This window comes from Cicer arietinum, chromosome 4 (genome assembly GCF_000331145.2).
Source record: "Cicer arietinum cultivar CDC Frontier isolate Library 1 chromosome 4, Cicar.CDCFrontier_v2.0, whole genome shotgun sequence".
Taxonomy (NCBI): Eukaryota; Viridiplantae; Streptophyta; class Magnoliopsida; order Fabales; family Fabaceae; genus Cicer; species Cicer arietinum.
The window spans coordinates 16,522,773-16,538,051 of record NC_021163.2 but is presented as its reverse complement, the minus strand read 5'-3'; the positions used below and the strand labels follow the sequence as shown (position 1 = coordinate 16,538,051).

The following is a 15,279-nucleotide window of genomic DNA, read 5'->3' as shown; positions in this document are numbered from 1 at the left end:
CATTGTTGTAAACAAACAATAATATGAAAAAAGTTACTATTGCAAATAAGTGTCATTTAAAAAATTTAATTGAGAAAAAAAACATAAAAAACATGTTCGAAAATTAAATCAATCATAAATAACTAAAAGTATAATTTAGCATGTTTAAAATCGAAGTATGTCAAAAAATTACTTAGAATCATTTCTACTATATTGACTTTTATAAAAATTATGTGGTGTAAACGTCTTATTTATGGATACCATAAAAGACATCTTGTACTATCTTGTAAAAAAGAAAAATAAAACTAAGTTTAGATACAAATTAGTCGTTTACAACACCCAGTTATTTTCTAGGTTTAAATATAAAAATATACAACATTAAATTTAAGAGCATATTTGGGAGGGAGTTTTGGAGGAGAGGTGATAGAATAACTTGCTTTTCTTTTTAAAATTAAGTTATAGAATATTTTCAAAAATAATTGAAGTGTGATATGATCATAATATATATTTCTAAATAATAGATTTACTATATATAATATATATATTTCAAAAATAATAGATTTACTATATAATGGCGTAAAAACTATTAATATAGTATATCAATTAAATTCTTGAATATAAATCATTTTTAAAATTCAATCAAACAAAAAAAATCAGATGCTAAAAGCATGTTATGTCTACATCTCGCATGAATCCATTGAGAACATATGAGAGGCTCTGTGGTTCTACTTCTAGCATTCATTTCAGGAAATTGTCAATTGTTTCCCTCCCCGAATCAGAGCTCTTAAATGTAGTTAAAGTTGTCAATGTTGGTACCAATTCTACCCACATATCCAATTTGCAATATCTTTTGCAGTTCTGTGCAAAAACGAAATCTTCCATTGGTGGAAGAGCATGTCATGCTCAAACAATTCATGTTGGATTGAAAACCGACATTTTAACATCAAATATGCTGATTAATATGTACTCTAAATGTTCTTTAGTTAATGATGCTCGTAAAGTGTTTGATGAAATGCCGGTTAAAAGTTTAGTTTCATGGAACACAATGATTGGAGCACTTACACAGATTTCTGAGGAAAAAGAAGCACTCATGCTGTTTATTCAAATGTTAAGAGAGGGAACACTGTTCAACGAGTTTACCATTTCAAGTGTTTTGTGTGAGTGTGCTGCCAAATGTGCTGTATTTGAGTGTATGCAGTTACATGCTTTTTCAATTAAGGTTTCTGTTGATTCTAATTGTTTTGTTGGAACTGCATTGCTACATGTGTATGGCAAATGTTATTTGATGAAAGACGCGAGTCGGGTATTCGAGAGTATGCCCGAAACAAATGCTGTTACTTGGAGTTCAATGCTAGCAGGATATGTGCAAAATGGGTTTCATGAAGAGGCGTTGTTGCTTTTTCGTGATTATCAGTTGATGGGTTTCGAGCAGGACGCATTTATGATATCGTCTGCTGTTTGTGCTTGTGCCGGCCTGGCAAGTTTGATTGAAGGGAAGCAAGTGTATGCCGTTTCGTGCAAATCTGGATTTGGTTCGAATGTATATGTTTGTTCGTCCCTTATAGACATGTTTGCAAAATGCGGTTGCATAAGAGAAGCTTACCTTGTGTTTCAAGGTGTTGAGGTGAGAAGAAGCATTGTTTTATGGAATGCTATGATTTCTGGGTTTGCTAGACATGCTTGTGCATTAGAGGCTATGATCTTATTTGAAAAAATGCAGCAAAATGGCTTTTTTCCTGATGATGTAACATATGTATCTGTCCTAAATGCTTGCAGTCATATGGGTTTGCATGAACAAGGGCAGAAATATTTTGACCTCATGGTCAAACAGCATAATCTTCGGCCGAGTGTTCTTCACTACTCGTGTATGATTGACATTCTCGGTCGAGCGGGACTTGTTCAGAAGGCTTATGACTTGATAGAGACAATGCCATTTAATGCAACTAGTTCTATATGGGGTTCACTTTTAGCTTCTTGTAGAAATCATGGTAATGTTGAGTTCGCTGAGATTGCAGCCAAGCATTTGTTTGAAATGGAACCTGATAATGCAGGAAACCACATCTTGCTAGCAAACATATATGCTGCAAATGGAAAATGGGAGGAAGTTGCGAAAGCGAGGAAGGTTCTTAGAGAGAGTGAACTGAGGAAGGAGAGGGGAACAAGTTGGATTGAAGTTAAGAATACCATTCACTCATTTACTGTCGGCGAGAGAAATCATTCACAAATCAAAGAAATTTATGATAAGTTAGATGAATTGGTGGAGGAGTTGGAGAAGCTGAATTACAAGGTTGATATAAAAAATGACCTTCATGATGTTGAAGATAGCAAAAAACAGATGCTTTTGAAGCATCACAGTGAGAAACTTGCCGTCACATTTGGATTAATGTTTTTGCCTAGTGATATACCAATAAGGATTATGAAAAACCTTAGGATATGTGGTGATTGCCATAATTTTATGAAACTTTTGTGTAAGTTTACTAGTCGAGAGATTATTGTTCGAGATACAAATCGTTTTCATCACTTTAAGGATGGCTTTTGTTCTTGTGGCGAGTTTTGGTGAACTTGTGGATTCTGATATGTATAGTTATGCTAATTAACTCCAAATAATAGGAGTTTCACATTCCCAGATTTTTAAACAACTTTGAAGAGATTTTTAAGGGAAGGCTCGACATTATTATTCACCAATTCATCTGTTGTATACTACTTAGGAAATTTCTTCTTATGTCTAATGGAAGACTTTCATTATCTGATAGAGATTTCATCGTCTGTGTTGTTGAATCAAGAAAAAGTCTCTTCGTGAAAATTATAGAAAATTATAGCTTTGGATGTATACTTTATTTTGCCATGGATTTCATCCACATTTAGACATTAATACTTCCCAAGAATAAAACTGTTAAAGAAATAATACATTCATAAAGGTTAATGATAACAACTCATCTTGGTCTTTTTAAAGTGAAAATTTCACTAGAATGAGGTCGATTCATGTCTTGACTTCTACACTAAAATTGTAGATGTTCCCATTAAGATATAGATGTTCTCGTTTAGATGGATGAGTGTAATTTCATGAGATGCCAACATAGAGGTGAGAGATCACAAATGCTAAAATTTAAAGTTAAGAGGACATAAATTCAATTAAGCCATAGTAGTACACTCTCTGCTCGTTACGTTATGCACTATTCTGCTAAAAAGTCTAACATAACCAATTAAGCATATTTTAACGAAGTCTGCTAAAATGTTTTAAAAGAATACTATTTGGTAACTATTCGTTTATTTTAATCCCCTAATAAAAATTGTTTTCTGTCATTTTTATATAAAAAAAAAAGTGAAACAAATTAGTCACGACTCCCATTTTTGTTTTGCAATCGCATTATACTTATTATTCTTCGGTTACTATTTATGTTTTTCAAGATAGTGGGATAACTCACTTTAGCAGAGGTAACCAAGTCGCTAGCTTGCTCATATTTATTGATATTTAGGCTTTCCGTTCGTGAACTCGAATTAAGACAACTACTATTGTAACAAAATTTAGGCATATAAAATGCCTGCTTAAAGTAGAAGAAACCACACTGACACAATGAGGATATGCTAAAATTTCTATTTTATTAGTTAAGTAGTCTAATAATAATTTAATAACCAATATGAGTGTGCATGTTGTCTGCTTAAATTTGAAATATAAAAAACTTTTAACAAGTCTAAAGTATCATAAATAAATCAACAATCGGGTACATTTCAGCGAAACATAGCCATTATATGCAGGTTCAGGGGCCTCGAAACTGGCTTTCTTTTAACAGAGATTCACACTTATATTGACTTCCTTTCGGATTATTTAACTGTACAAAAGGACACATCTCAAAGAAAACCAAGATCGATAGAAGCAGCAAATTTGAGGGTGCATCAAAATACTGATTGCAACTCTTTGCTCAAATATGGAAAAGATATGGCAGGGATCATCCGATCACCTTTGCGGATACACCTTAATCCGTAATGAAGCTCTACATAAATCTGCCACAGGCATACATCAGACCAAGTCTATTATTACTAGATAAATATACAATAGTACTATATAAAGCTGTTTCTTCGTCTTCATTTGAATGTCTTTTTTATACTGTAAAATTACGACATGTAAATGTAAAAATATTCAACCATTTCAATATTCAAGTCCAGTTAAAATTTTGAAATCTAGATGCAGCTTCAGACTTAAACAACAATAAACCAAGTCTTTTCTTATACCACTAGGTAGAGTTGACTTCATGGATCAAATGACGTCATAACGTTGTATCATATAGCACATCTCTTTCCAGCACATTAATCTATTAGTCTTTCTTAGTGGTTTCTCTTATAAAATAAAAATTAGCGCATGCTAAACACAAGTAAAGGCACTATATTATGCAAATGACACGTTTCTCAAAATATAGACAATCAAAATGTTCAGAGCTCAGTTCTAGTAAATAGTTTAGCCTTCATTTTGCCAACCAATCCCTCCAAATCAATTTAGTGTATGGGCCAAATGAAAGAGTGGAGCGGTTGTGATGGGAACACATCTGCCCCCTTCTTCCGGGCCCCGTCTCTTTAATCGGCTTTACTCAATCTAAATTCTCAAAAAGTAATTGATCAATGATGAAAGACTATAGTATAACAAATTCAGCAATTAAACTTAAAAATATAGAACTGAAATACTGGTAAAGAATACTCCCACCGTAAGAAAATACAAAAAAGTATATTTATTTAGTTATAAAGAGTTAGGTTAGTAAATACTAGCATATTGAAAAGTGAAAACCCTCACAATATGCAACTCTTCTAAAGACATGGCAATAGCAATATAATTTACGGGTAGTCTCCAAACTGAAAATTAGAAAAACTAATGGACCTTCAGAATCACCATATGCTTACCAAAAATTAAAAGGAAATACAACGCTGTTTTCCATGCGTACAAGGTATAAGATGTCAAGAGACAGCATACCTTAACACAAAATTCCATATTATGAAATGGGAGAATCGCTATGATATGGAGTCCTGACTTGGTACTACAACTGAAGCTTCCGAGGCAGGAGAACTGTAAAAGAATGCAATTGGTGCTTAGTTTATAGGCAACTAATATATTCGAATTCAGAAGATTTAAAGTTACCTTTTGCTATATTGCAAAAAGTTTTCTGAGAAAATATCCTTTCCGGGTCCATTTTCTGGGAAGAAACCATCAGAAACAGGCTATGCTTACTGCAGAAAGCAACCAAACTCGATGTTTTTAGGGAAATGGATAATAAGCCAAAATTTCATCATCAAGCAATAGATATCACCAGCCAAGCAAGCAGCAGAGTTATCTATCTGCTGCATTAATTCTAGAAATAGAACCCAAACAGGTATGTGCATTTTGTGCAATCAACAATCCTGGTTACAATCCCATACGTCTTTTACAGCTTCTATTTACTTGATTATCCTTATTTCCGTTTGAATAAAAAATGCTCGACATAAGCACATGCATCATGAAATGTTTAAGACCCCAAAAATCTCATTGAGAGAAGGCACCGTAATGTAATTTAGTGGGTACACTGCAAAAACATGGTCACAAACCTTGCCCATGATGGTATAAACTTATTATTCGGCACGTCATCCTCATCTTCATCATCTGATTTGTATGGAGACATCTCGTAAGATTGCTCTTGAAAAGAGTTCCCAATGATCAAGTCATTGTCTTCAGGGGCTTTGATCAAATCAACCATTGTTGCCTATAAAGACATTTAAATATCACAATGGTTATAAAGGAGCCTAGTAACACAAATTAAAATATTCAGAAATATAAGATTCCAGAAGTTCATGGTAAAAGTCTAAAATATTGGTTATTAACTTATTACTTAGCCCTTGCTCCGCACAAGTGCAAGCTGAACTTATTACTCGAGAGAATTGTGTTTAGTCAAACACCAAGTGGATAAATCCTATATCCCTTCAAAAAACTGTTGACCACTATCTACTAGGAAACAGTTCGCTTTAAACAATTAGTATTAAAGCATTTAAAACCAAAAGCATAGGCATTACTTGACTAACTAGAAAATAACCAAGGCGAATTGTTAGAAGAAAGGAACTTCTTTGTATAGAACCGAAAGATTATTCATAGCCTGGACCAGACTGCTATGAAATCCTTCCAACTATGATTGTTAACGATAACATAATAACATAGAAGAGAGCCACAGAAAATCATTTTACCTTTCCTTTATTAGCACAGTAGTTCACAGATTCTGAATTATCAAGACAACTTTCCTTGGTTTTAATAGTTGAATCCCTGATGGTCAAAGGTTTAGTTTCAGAAATTTTCTCCGCGTCGCATTCACTATTCTTTTGCAGTTGCAAGTTGTTATAATTGTTTCTTTCATCCATAATTTTCCTGCTTTCATGGACTTCTTCACCCTAGACCAAAAATCTATATATTAGCATTTTCACCAAATAAAAAGAGAGATAAAAACTAATTTATTGGCAAAAGAGGCATTTACTGTAGCTCGCCGCTGTATTTTTATCTCTTCTATCTTAGCATGTATCTTCCCATGCTCTTGCTGCTTCATGTCATTAAAACGTTTTCTTTTTCTTTCTTTCTCCTTTTTCTCTTCATTTTCCCTTTGTCTTTTTTTTGCTGCCATTTCGGCCTCCTTCTTCTTTCTTTCTTCCTCTTTCTTTTTCTTCTGCAGCTCCATCTGCCTTAGATTTTGTTGCTCCAGTCTTTCCCGCTCAAGTCTCAATGCCTCTTTCTTAATCTTGCGCTCATTCTCTTTCTTTTCAGCAATACGCTTGGCTGCCTCAGCAGCCTCCAGAGCCTTCACTTTGATGTCTCTCTTACCTACATGTTCACATATTAGGTTTCAAATAACTACAAAAAAATATCATTTTTATTTCCATCAGTCATTTTTATTTCCATAGCTCAAATCCCGCATTTATATATATGGTGTAATTTTGGTAATCTACCATTGACAACATTTTTTACAATGTCCAGTAAGGGCAACATCTATAATAGAAAACTAAATTATGTTTTTTAAATAACAACCATTTACCTGTTATAACCGCTGCTGCTTGTTTTTGCTGCACTAATGGAATAAAGGAAGTGACATTAGATACAATATTCTTGTATGTTGTCTTCCCTCCAGAATAAGTGGGACGTTGTTTCATACTACTATCTTTTCCAGATAACTTTGGCCTACTGGATCTTTTACGGACTGACTCGGAGTTCCTTTTGGCACCATTTGCTCCAACGGAACTCTGGTTTTCCTTCCCCTTGCTTGTAAATCTTGCCCTATTTCCATCCTGCTTGTCAAGTTTCTTTTTTACTTTACTGTGAGTCCAACCCAAGTTAAACTCTGTGCTGAGAAAATCCTCACATCCACTAGTTAATGCATCTTCTAATACTGATTTTGAAGGGTTTGCATTATCTACAGTCTGAGCAAGTGGTCCTCTGGTAATTGACCCAGTCATTCCTTCTGAACCATTGCCTTCTCGGAATGTACCACCAATTTCATCCACATTTTCATTTTCTTCGCTAATGCAGGGTAGCTCTGATTTCAAACTTTTACGCTTTCCTGAACTGCTGAAGTTCAAATTAATTTTATCCCAAAGAGATTGAACTGAAGATGTATACTGACCATTACAATTTGGTAGGTAATCCGAATGGGCCGTTGGACTCTCATCGTTTAGAGGAAGGGAAGAGCTTAGACCATAGCCCTCCAGAAGTCTATTAGGTACAGACTCATAAAGGTATGGAGAACGCTTGAAACTAGATCTACCAAGTGATGAATAATCTACTGAGTTACTAGGAAGATTCATATTTTCCAATTCCATTTGGTCTTGAGCAGTGCATGGTTGTCCATTATCTGTTTGCATAATGAACCCTTCAAACTCTGGTAAAGCTTCACCTGTATCAATCAAATCCAAATCTCTGATTCCGGGAGAAACGGACAAATCATCTGACAATTCAGTATCAATCCCCCGAAAGATCCTTCTACTTGAGGTGCTTCTTTCAACACAAGTCACAAGCTCTGCACTATCTTGTCCAGAATTAACCTGAAGATGCAATGACCCCGCCTTCTCGTCCATGGTGAACCTCATCGAGTCAATACTAAAACGGATTGGATTTACTTCTGCCAACATAGGAGTTTCTGAACTTCTGCCACTTCCATCCAACAAAAGTTTCTGCTGACATGAAAAATCATTGAAGCACAGTCTATTCAGAAAATTCAAGTAAAACGGAAGAGCAACTTTTATTACTATATATCTGCAAGTATACATTTATATATTCACTCTCATACAGAGTAGGAGATAACAAAATTCTATCATGGTTGGGTTAACCAAGACTCCTTGGCATAACACTTGATATTTAATATTGAATGACATCAACTCCGTTAGTGCAAGATAGACAGAAAACTCATACCTAATATTGAATACTTAAAAGAAGTTATTAAAAATTAAAATATAACAATTTAAATATTTTTAGCATATAAAACAGAAAAGGTTTACCTCTGTTCTCATTTCACATGAAGACCCTTCTAATTTTTGGCTTTCCACGGTGTCTTCCATCACATCTGTTGGGCTATTACTAGCATGTTCATGTCTTATATCATCCTCGTGATCAGATGCCAAATGTTGAACTTCAATGACAGTCTCAGGATTGTCTTCTTCGTTGCTCAAGGTTCCACTTGCAGGCTTTTGGTCGATAGAATCAACTAGCTTTTCCAATACGTGAGTAGAGTCGGGAAGAAAAATCTTTGTTTCAATTTCAATTTTCCTTTTCTTGGGCGGAGAGCATGAATCTTCCACATCGTTAATGAAACGCTCTGTGGAACTTGGGAAATTATGGATATCGGCTGAAAAACTGGTAACTTTTCCATTACTGAGCAGTGTCTGCCTCAATAACTCCCCATTTTGACCACTGGCAATGGTATTTGGAGCCTGTTGTGCCAAATCAACATTCACTTCATCAGTAGGGGCACCGGATGGGAACCTAACTGTGAAGTTTGTAACACTCTCATCTGTATGTTTATGCATACCATTTTCAGGAACTGCTTCAGAAAAAGAATCTGTTATAACTTCCTGGGTTTCATCATCAAGTAACTTCAATGGTTCCGACAAAGGCACGGGTTCTTTTTCTAATGACACTATCTGGCGCCCTACTATCAAATCAGGGCTAGATATTCCATCCCTACCGGTTTCTTCACCTTCATCAAAAACAAGTTTCTTAGGCACCACAGACATAACAAAATCAGAGGGAAGCCTTAAGACGGAAACATCCTCCCCAACCTTAGGGTTAACAGCAGTGAGTCTTGACCCCAAACAAGAAGGATCTTTTTCAACTAATCCATCAAAATCAACAAGAACTTTGGCAACAGTTGCAGCAGAACTGTGCTCAGCATTATCAGAAGGATTGGCTCCTGTTGCTATATTTTCTTGGACATCCAAGTCCTTTTCAACCACAGCTGTTTTAATGTGTCGTGATTCCGCAAGTAAAGACCCACTGTCTAAATTGGAAAAGATCACCGGCCTTAATGATCCTTCTTTTACGCAACTAGTCACAGCCCTTGTATTTCTAGACGCAGCAACTTCTGCAATGTTCTCCTTCTCTGCAGAATTTTTTGAAATTTCTTTATCTAATTCGGAATGCTTTGGACTTGAAGATAACCTTCTAGCATCCAGTTCGGTAGGCTGTACATTTAGAGACTTCTTACCTGCAGATTCAGAGCAAGTTGCATTTTGTTCACGTGAATTGGAGTTTGGAGACTTCGATAACTTTGAATTTTTGGTTAAGTATGCCTTTCCAGAACCACTTCTACTTAAATGTTCTTTTGTTTTTGCTGCACAAATGTGAGGTTCCTTTTGGCTACTAAAAGACCCAACAAAGTTGACTGGGGGGTCCTGCAAATTCTTTAAAACTAAAGGACGAGATGATTGCAATGATTGGTCGATAGACTTTACAGAACCATCAGTTGTAAAAAAATCATCCCCTGGTGATGGACAGGAATTTCCATGTAGTTTTAACCTACTTTGAATGTTACTTTCCTGTTTATTTTGGCAAAAGTCACCATCTTTAACTGTTCTCCTCCAACTTCCATTGTTACAATTGGATGTTTTGCTTATATCGGTTAACACAGCATGAGAACATGGTTGCTTCAGATCAGAAACCTCAACCCCTTTGTGTCTATCCGAAGTGTTGTTTAAGTTCAATAATTCACTACTATGTTCTGCCAGGCTAGAAGTTCTAGGTTTTGTTAATCTCTTATCATCGACACTGCTTCCAACTTCTTTTGTCGGACACTCTAGTGTATTTGCTTCCCGAACCCCACAACTTCCATTTATAAAAGAATGTCGGTTGACTAGCTCCATTACTTCATTCATATCATTAAGTGGTGGACCATCTTCCTTCTCTACGGAGGAACTACCAACGCTCAAAGAGTTTAACTTCTGAGATGAACTTTTAGATCTTGTTATACGACCAGAGTAATTAGACCTGTGATCTATTTGATTCTGACAGCCCTCTCTTCCCATTTCTTCCATCAAACAACTTTGGAGGTTGGGATGAAACTCGTTGACCAAGCCTAACTCCTTGGCATGGTCTTCCTGTAAAGATGATGATGCAGAACCTGTAGCTGTGGCAGCATTATTACCATCTCCTGACAACCGTTTGGCTGCTTTTGCACTGTTACGTAGCTCCATAGCTTTCTGCCTTGACCTTGATCTTTGCATCTTTGCCAGTGAGACTGCTGGGTCATGGAAAATCTCTGAAACTCTTGGTTCTATCTGATGCTGAGGTGAAATAGCACCTGAATCAAATTCTGGAGGACCGCTTGAAGCACATCCAGCATTGTTAACCGAACAATCAGGCAAATTTGAAAGTCTATCCCCCACATCATGGTCTTTTTTATAAGCATGGACGTCATTACACAAACCAATAGGATACTGAACATCATCAGTTACAACATCCAGATTTTTGTAAAGACTGCAATGATGAACTGGGAAAGGAATTCCAAACTGTGTTTGCGATAGAATTCCAGAAACAGTATCATCTTTGTTTGAATCTGCAAACATGAAATATATTTCAAAAAAAATCAGGATCAAATTTTCCCTAAGCAAAATTGGCTGAGATGTTATTACTGAAAAAAAGGTAACCTAACTAAACCAGAGAGAAGTAATTGACCACTGTCATATTTCATCGATTCTTCTATTAAAACTTACAAGAACAGGAGATTCCATTTTGTAACTGAAAATTAAAGTATCATTCGTATTTAAGTCCATCGATTAAACCTAATAGATTTCAGAATTTCTAATTAAGCAAAATCTAAAATGCTCCCTTAACAAAAGCAATGACCTAGCAGAAAATAATAACAGAGTTAGTTGCTATCTGTATTCATTATAATACAGGTAAATGCTTCCAAACTAACATGAAAAGAAAGACACGATTCCTATCACTCGCGACGTCACTGTAAACCCTAATTCCGGCGAACGAGTACATATAGAGTAGGAGAGGGAGAGAGAGAGAGAGAGAGAGAGAGAGAACCTTTGGGATCTGAGGGGAAGGAGTGAAGAGAAGAGTTACATAGCCATGGAGGAGGGGGAATTCCGTTGAGAATAAATTTGGGGAGAAGGTGATGCTCCCAGAGATAGCACTCATGGCGAGCCTGGTCGATGATCCGCCTCGTTCTATCGAAGATCTGCACGACGTGCTTCTCCATCGCCGACATTGTTCGCGTCGATGTCAGCACCGGACGGTAAAGGGAGAAGAGAGGGAGGTAAGTGTTTGGCGCATTTCGAATTCAAATTTTGGGGAATTTTGTGAAACGCGGTGCTAGAAATTTGATTTTTCACAAAAAAGGTTTTAAAAAATAATAGTCGTTCGTCCTCACTCGTGATAAAGATGTATATTTCATGCTTTTCTTTTTATTTAACATTCTCCTCCTAAAACTAATTCCGACGAAAACAACTTGGATCTCATCATTTTATACGAATACCCATTTCAAATTGTGGGATTTATAAATTTTATCTAATAAAATTGTAAATACTAACGTGAAAGTTGAATCGATAATGTTTTTAGTAATCCTCTTTTATTTATTCTTTACAAGTTTACATGAAACTTCATGGGTATTTATAAATTTATTTTAAATTTTTTTGATTTTAATATAAAATAAAATCTTAATTAAAATAATAGTAATTCCTACTCCAGCTGTAATAATATTAATATTAAAAATTTAAATTTAAAAAAAATTATATTTAATATATATGAATTTAACTATTAAATGATCTCACATGCAATCTAAATAAATCATAATAAACATCACCAAACTTCGTGCTAGTTAACATTATCATTCTAAAAGTAATTTTCAATTAATGTTCTTGTAAAGCAAAATCTCATAAAAAGATTAAATGAAAAACAGCATAATCATAAGTTAAACATATCTTCAGGTTATTAATCTTTAAGCATACATATTAACATTTATCACTAGGTGCAGTACCATTCCAAATCAATATTTAAACATTATTAATATTTTGATTCACTCTTAACCAATTGACATCATTTTGATTGATTATCTACAAAACAATCAATTAACAAATTCAATACATAACTGATTAACTTTTTTTTAAAATAGTCAATATTAATAATTAATTATTAATTTTATTATAATCATGTCTACTTATAACTTGATCTTTTGAGAGATCAAGATAAAGGAACTCGTGTCTTCCTTTAAAAAAAGAACAATAGACAAAGGAACTCATGTGGAGAAGCATATCTTCTATAGAATATTCTTCTATGGAACTCTCGTTAGATTTGAGGTGTTCCAATTATTTGCATCCAATGGATAAATGGTTCTTTAGTTGATGGACAAATAGTACAATCCTTATTTATTCCAGGAATAAAAGTTTAGAATGTTGGAATTGTTCAAGCCTTATTCAAATGCTGCTTATGCGACTAGATTTTAAATGTCCATTTGTTTGATACTTCGGTGAATGACAAGCTACCATGGGAAATGCACTAAGGTATATACAAAGTCTGGAATGTGTATAGTTTTTGTATGACAAATTTTCCTAAGTTGGAAGTTTCTCCTGAGTGAAGAATATGTCATAGAGAGTTTATTGTGATTGTCTCGTGAATATAAGGTATTCAAAAGAATGATTGGTATACATATTTCTCCTTAGTTTCTTGTTGCTCACAGTTTCTTATAATTGGTTTTTAATGTGGTGGAATAATCGGACAAGGCCACACAAATTGTGTTTTCTATGGTCATATGGAATATGTGGGGCAAAACAAATGACAAAATCTAAGATATCTGCGGCAGTTATTGCTTGTGCCAAAATGATGTTATGCAATTGGAAGTTAGCTAAAATTTTGTTTAAATTAACGTTGACGTTGGTTTCTTTAGTCACCAAAATGTCACAAAAGGGACACATTTTATATTTATATTAATGATTGCCTTAATTTTATAATTAATTAAACATATCTTGAATATATGTTATATATAAAATTCAACAACTTTAGTAAAAAGTCAACATGAAAATAATTATATGAAGTTGCAAAGTTCGAATGATTAAATTTCGAATAATGATTATTAAAATAATTATGATAATATTAATGGAAGATTATTAAAAATAATAATGACATTAATAAGAGTTAGTGCTGTTGTGAATTGAAAAATAAGGAAGTGGTACTCCAATTTTATAAAAGAGGAAGAACACATTCAAAATTGACCACCACACACGCGCGCTGATGCCCGTCTAGACCGAGCCTTGGCTTTGGATTTTTTTTTTTGCATATAAAAATTAATAAATTATTTATTTATTTAATTAAATGAATGTTTGCGTTTTTTTCTTTTATAGATACGTTAATTACATAATTGTCATCCATCGAGTCAACATTCAACATCTGAACCAGCCAGTTCCTTGCCACCTGATTTCGCGCTTCAGTTTTGTTGATCAAAACCCTAATCATTGGTCTCACGCGTCTATTATTGTCGAGTCAAAACTGAGCACATGTTTTGTGGTCAAACAAATCGTGACGCACGTTTCTGTGGTCAAAACCTGAATATCGAAATGCACGTTTAGTGTAACAGACCTAATAGATCGCATTTTTCTCCCTGTTGCAATTGCGGATTTGCTCTATAAATAGAGGGTTATCCTCAACTGGAAAAGCACGTTAAAAGCACTCTGAATCTGAGGCTTTTCTCCCTTCTCCCTCTTTCTTACTCACTTCCTTTTCTTTCGACTGGTCTTAGTGTCATATTACGAGTGGTAGTCGTTCGACTGCCATATTGAATGTATAATTCTATAACGGTTTTCTAGGGTGCATTAGAACTATGATACAGTGATCTAAGCTGTTTTATTCTGGGGACTTTGTGGTTGATAGTTTGTCTTGCATAATTTAGCCAGTACCTCAAAACATCATAAAGAGAACGACCTACAAATCAACCCAATAATATTTTTTGGTGGCATAAATTGAAGGTTGACACTTAAATTTTTATTTTTATTTTTATATTAGAAACTCGATAAAGAAGTCACATAACAAGAAAGTTAAAATGAATTTTATTTTAAATAAGAATTTTATTTTGGTTTTTAGGGATTAGACAATTCATTTAGAAAAATTGTTTAAAAGATGTACAATTTTACTATATTTGGATTTTCAATCTATTTGACTATTCGAAACCTAATGAATGTTTATATTATTAATTAATTCAACTGTCTTTTTATGATTTTATTTTTCTTGTTCCGATATATTTGAAATTATTGATTTGACTTTTGCAACTAATAAAATGGTTTCATAAATCTATCAATTTATAACTTATAAGATCTAATTTGAATTCACTTGTTGAGGTTTTATAATTCACCATCAACGATATCATAAAATAATAAAAATTATTATGTAATATTTTGTATTTTTTTAAAACAATAAATTTCATTTTATATAAATTTAATTGTGTCAATTGATCATTTAATTTTTATTTAAATATGAAATAACCCACGCATAAAAACTTTTTTGCCATAACTAAAATTTATGGTCCATATTATTGTATTTATGTGTTTTTGATATTTTATTTTTTTAATGTGCACATTTCCTGTACTTTTATTGTCCCATTCAAAATGCATATATTACCTTAAGAGATGTATATTAGGAATGTTTTTAAATAAAAATAATTATTAATATTTATTATTTAATTAATTTTATACAATAATATCTGCAGGTAGTTAGTGTGTTGAGAATTTATTAACCAATTAAAAGATAAGAAGAAAATTTATTGTAAAAAATAACACTTTTTATTGAAAGTTGAGAATCTACTTATGAATTAAAAA

The 15,279-nt window shown here is 33.9% G+C and overlaps 2 protein-coding genes across 5 annotated transcripts; one reads left to right on the top strand and one right to left on the bottom strand.

Annotated features, from left to right (window-relative positions):
* Nucleotides 1-427: 427 nt before the first annotated feature.
* On the top strand, nucleotides 428-2,731 carry LOC101511324 (pentatricopeptide repeat-containing protein At5g04780, mitochondrial). The gene has a single exon (XM_004497076.4). The coding sequence runs from the start codon at nucleotides 653-655 to the stop codon at nucleotides 2,537-2,539; it is 1,887 nt and encodes a 628-aa protein (XP_004497133.1). The 5' UTR covers nucleotides 428-652; the 3' UTR covers nucleotides 2,540-2,731.
* Nucleotides 2,732-3,562: 831 nt separating this feature from the next.
* Nucleotides 3,563-11,899, bottom strand: LOC101511018 (uncharacterized). Of its 4 annotated transcripts, none has more exons than XR_012162707.1 (9): nucleotides 11,501-11,899; nucleotides 8,470-11,021; nucleotides 7,014-8,148; nucleotides 6,462-6,802; nucleotides 6,178-6,378; nucleotides 5,548-5,702; nucleotides 5,105-5,193; nucleotides 4,940-5,032; nucleotides 3,563-4,084 (listed from the first exon to the last, which is right to left on the bottom strand). XR_012162707.1 is itself a non-coding variant. In XM_027333764.2 (8 exons), exons 1-8 carry the CDS (start codon nucleotides 11,682-11,684, stop codon nucleotides 5,004-5,006), a joined length of 4,686 nt encoding a protein of 1,561 aa, XP_027189565.1. In that variant the 5' UTR covers nucleotides 11,685-11,899; the 3' UTR covers nucleotides 4,678-5,003. The 4 variants fall into 4 exon arrangements, 1 of the variants encoding a protein (XP_027189565.1); XR_003472454.2 differs by having other exon boundaries at nucleotides 3,563-3,981; XR_003472455.2 differs by having other exon boundaries at nucleotides 3,563-3,981; nucleotides 7,014-8,145; nucleotides 11,501-11,898.
* Between the last annotated feature and the right edge of the window lie 3,380 nt (nucleotides 11,900-15,279).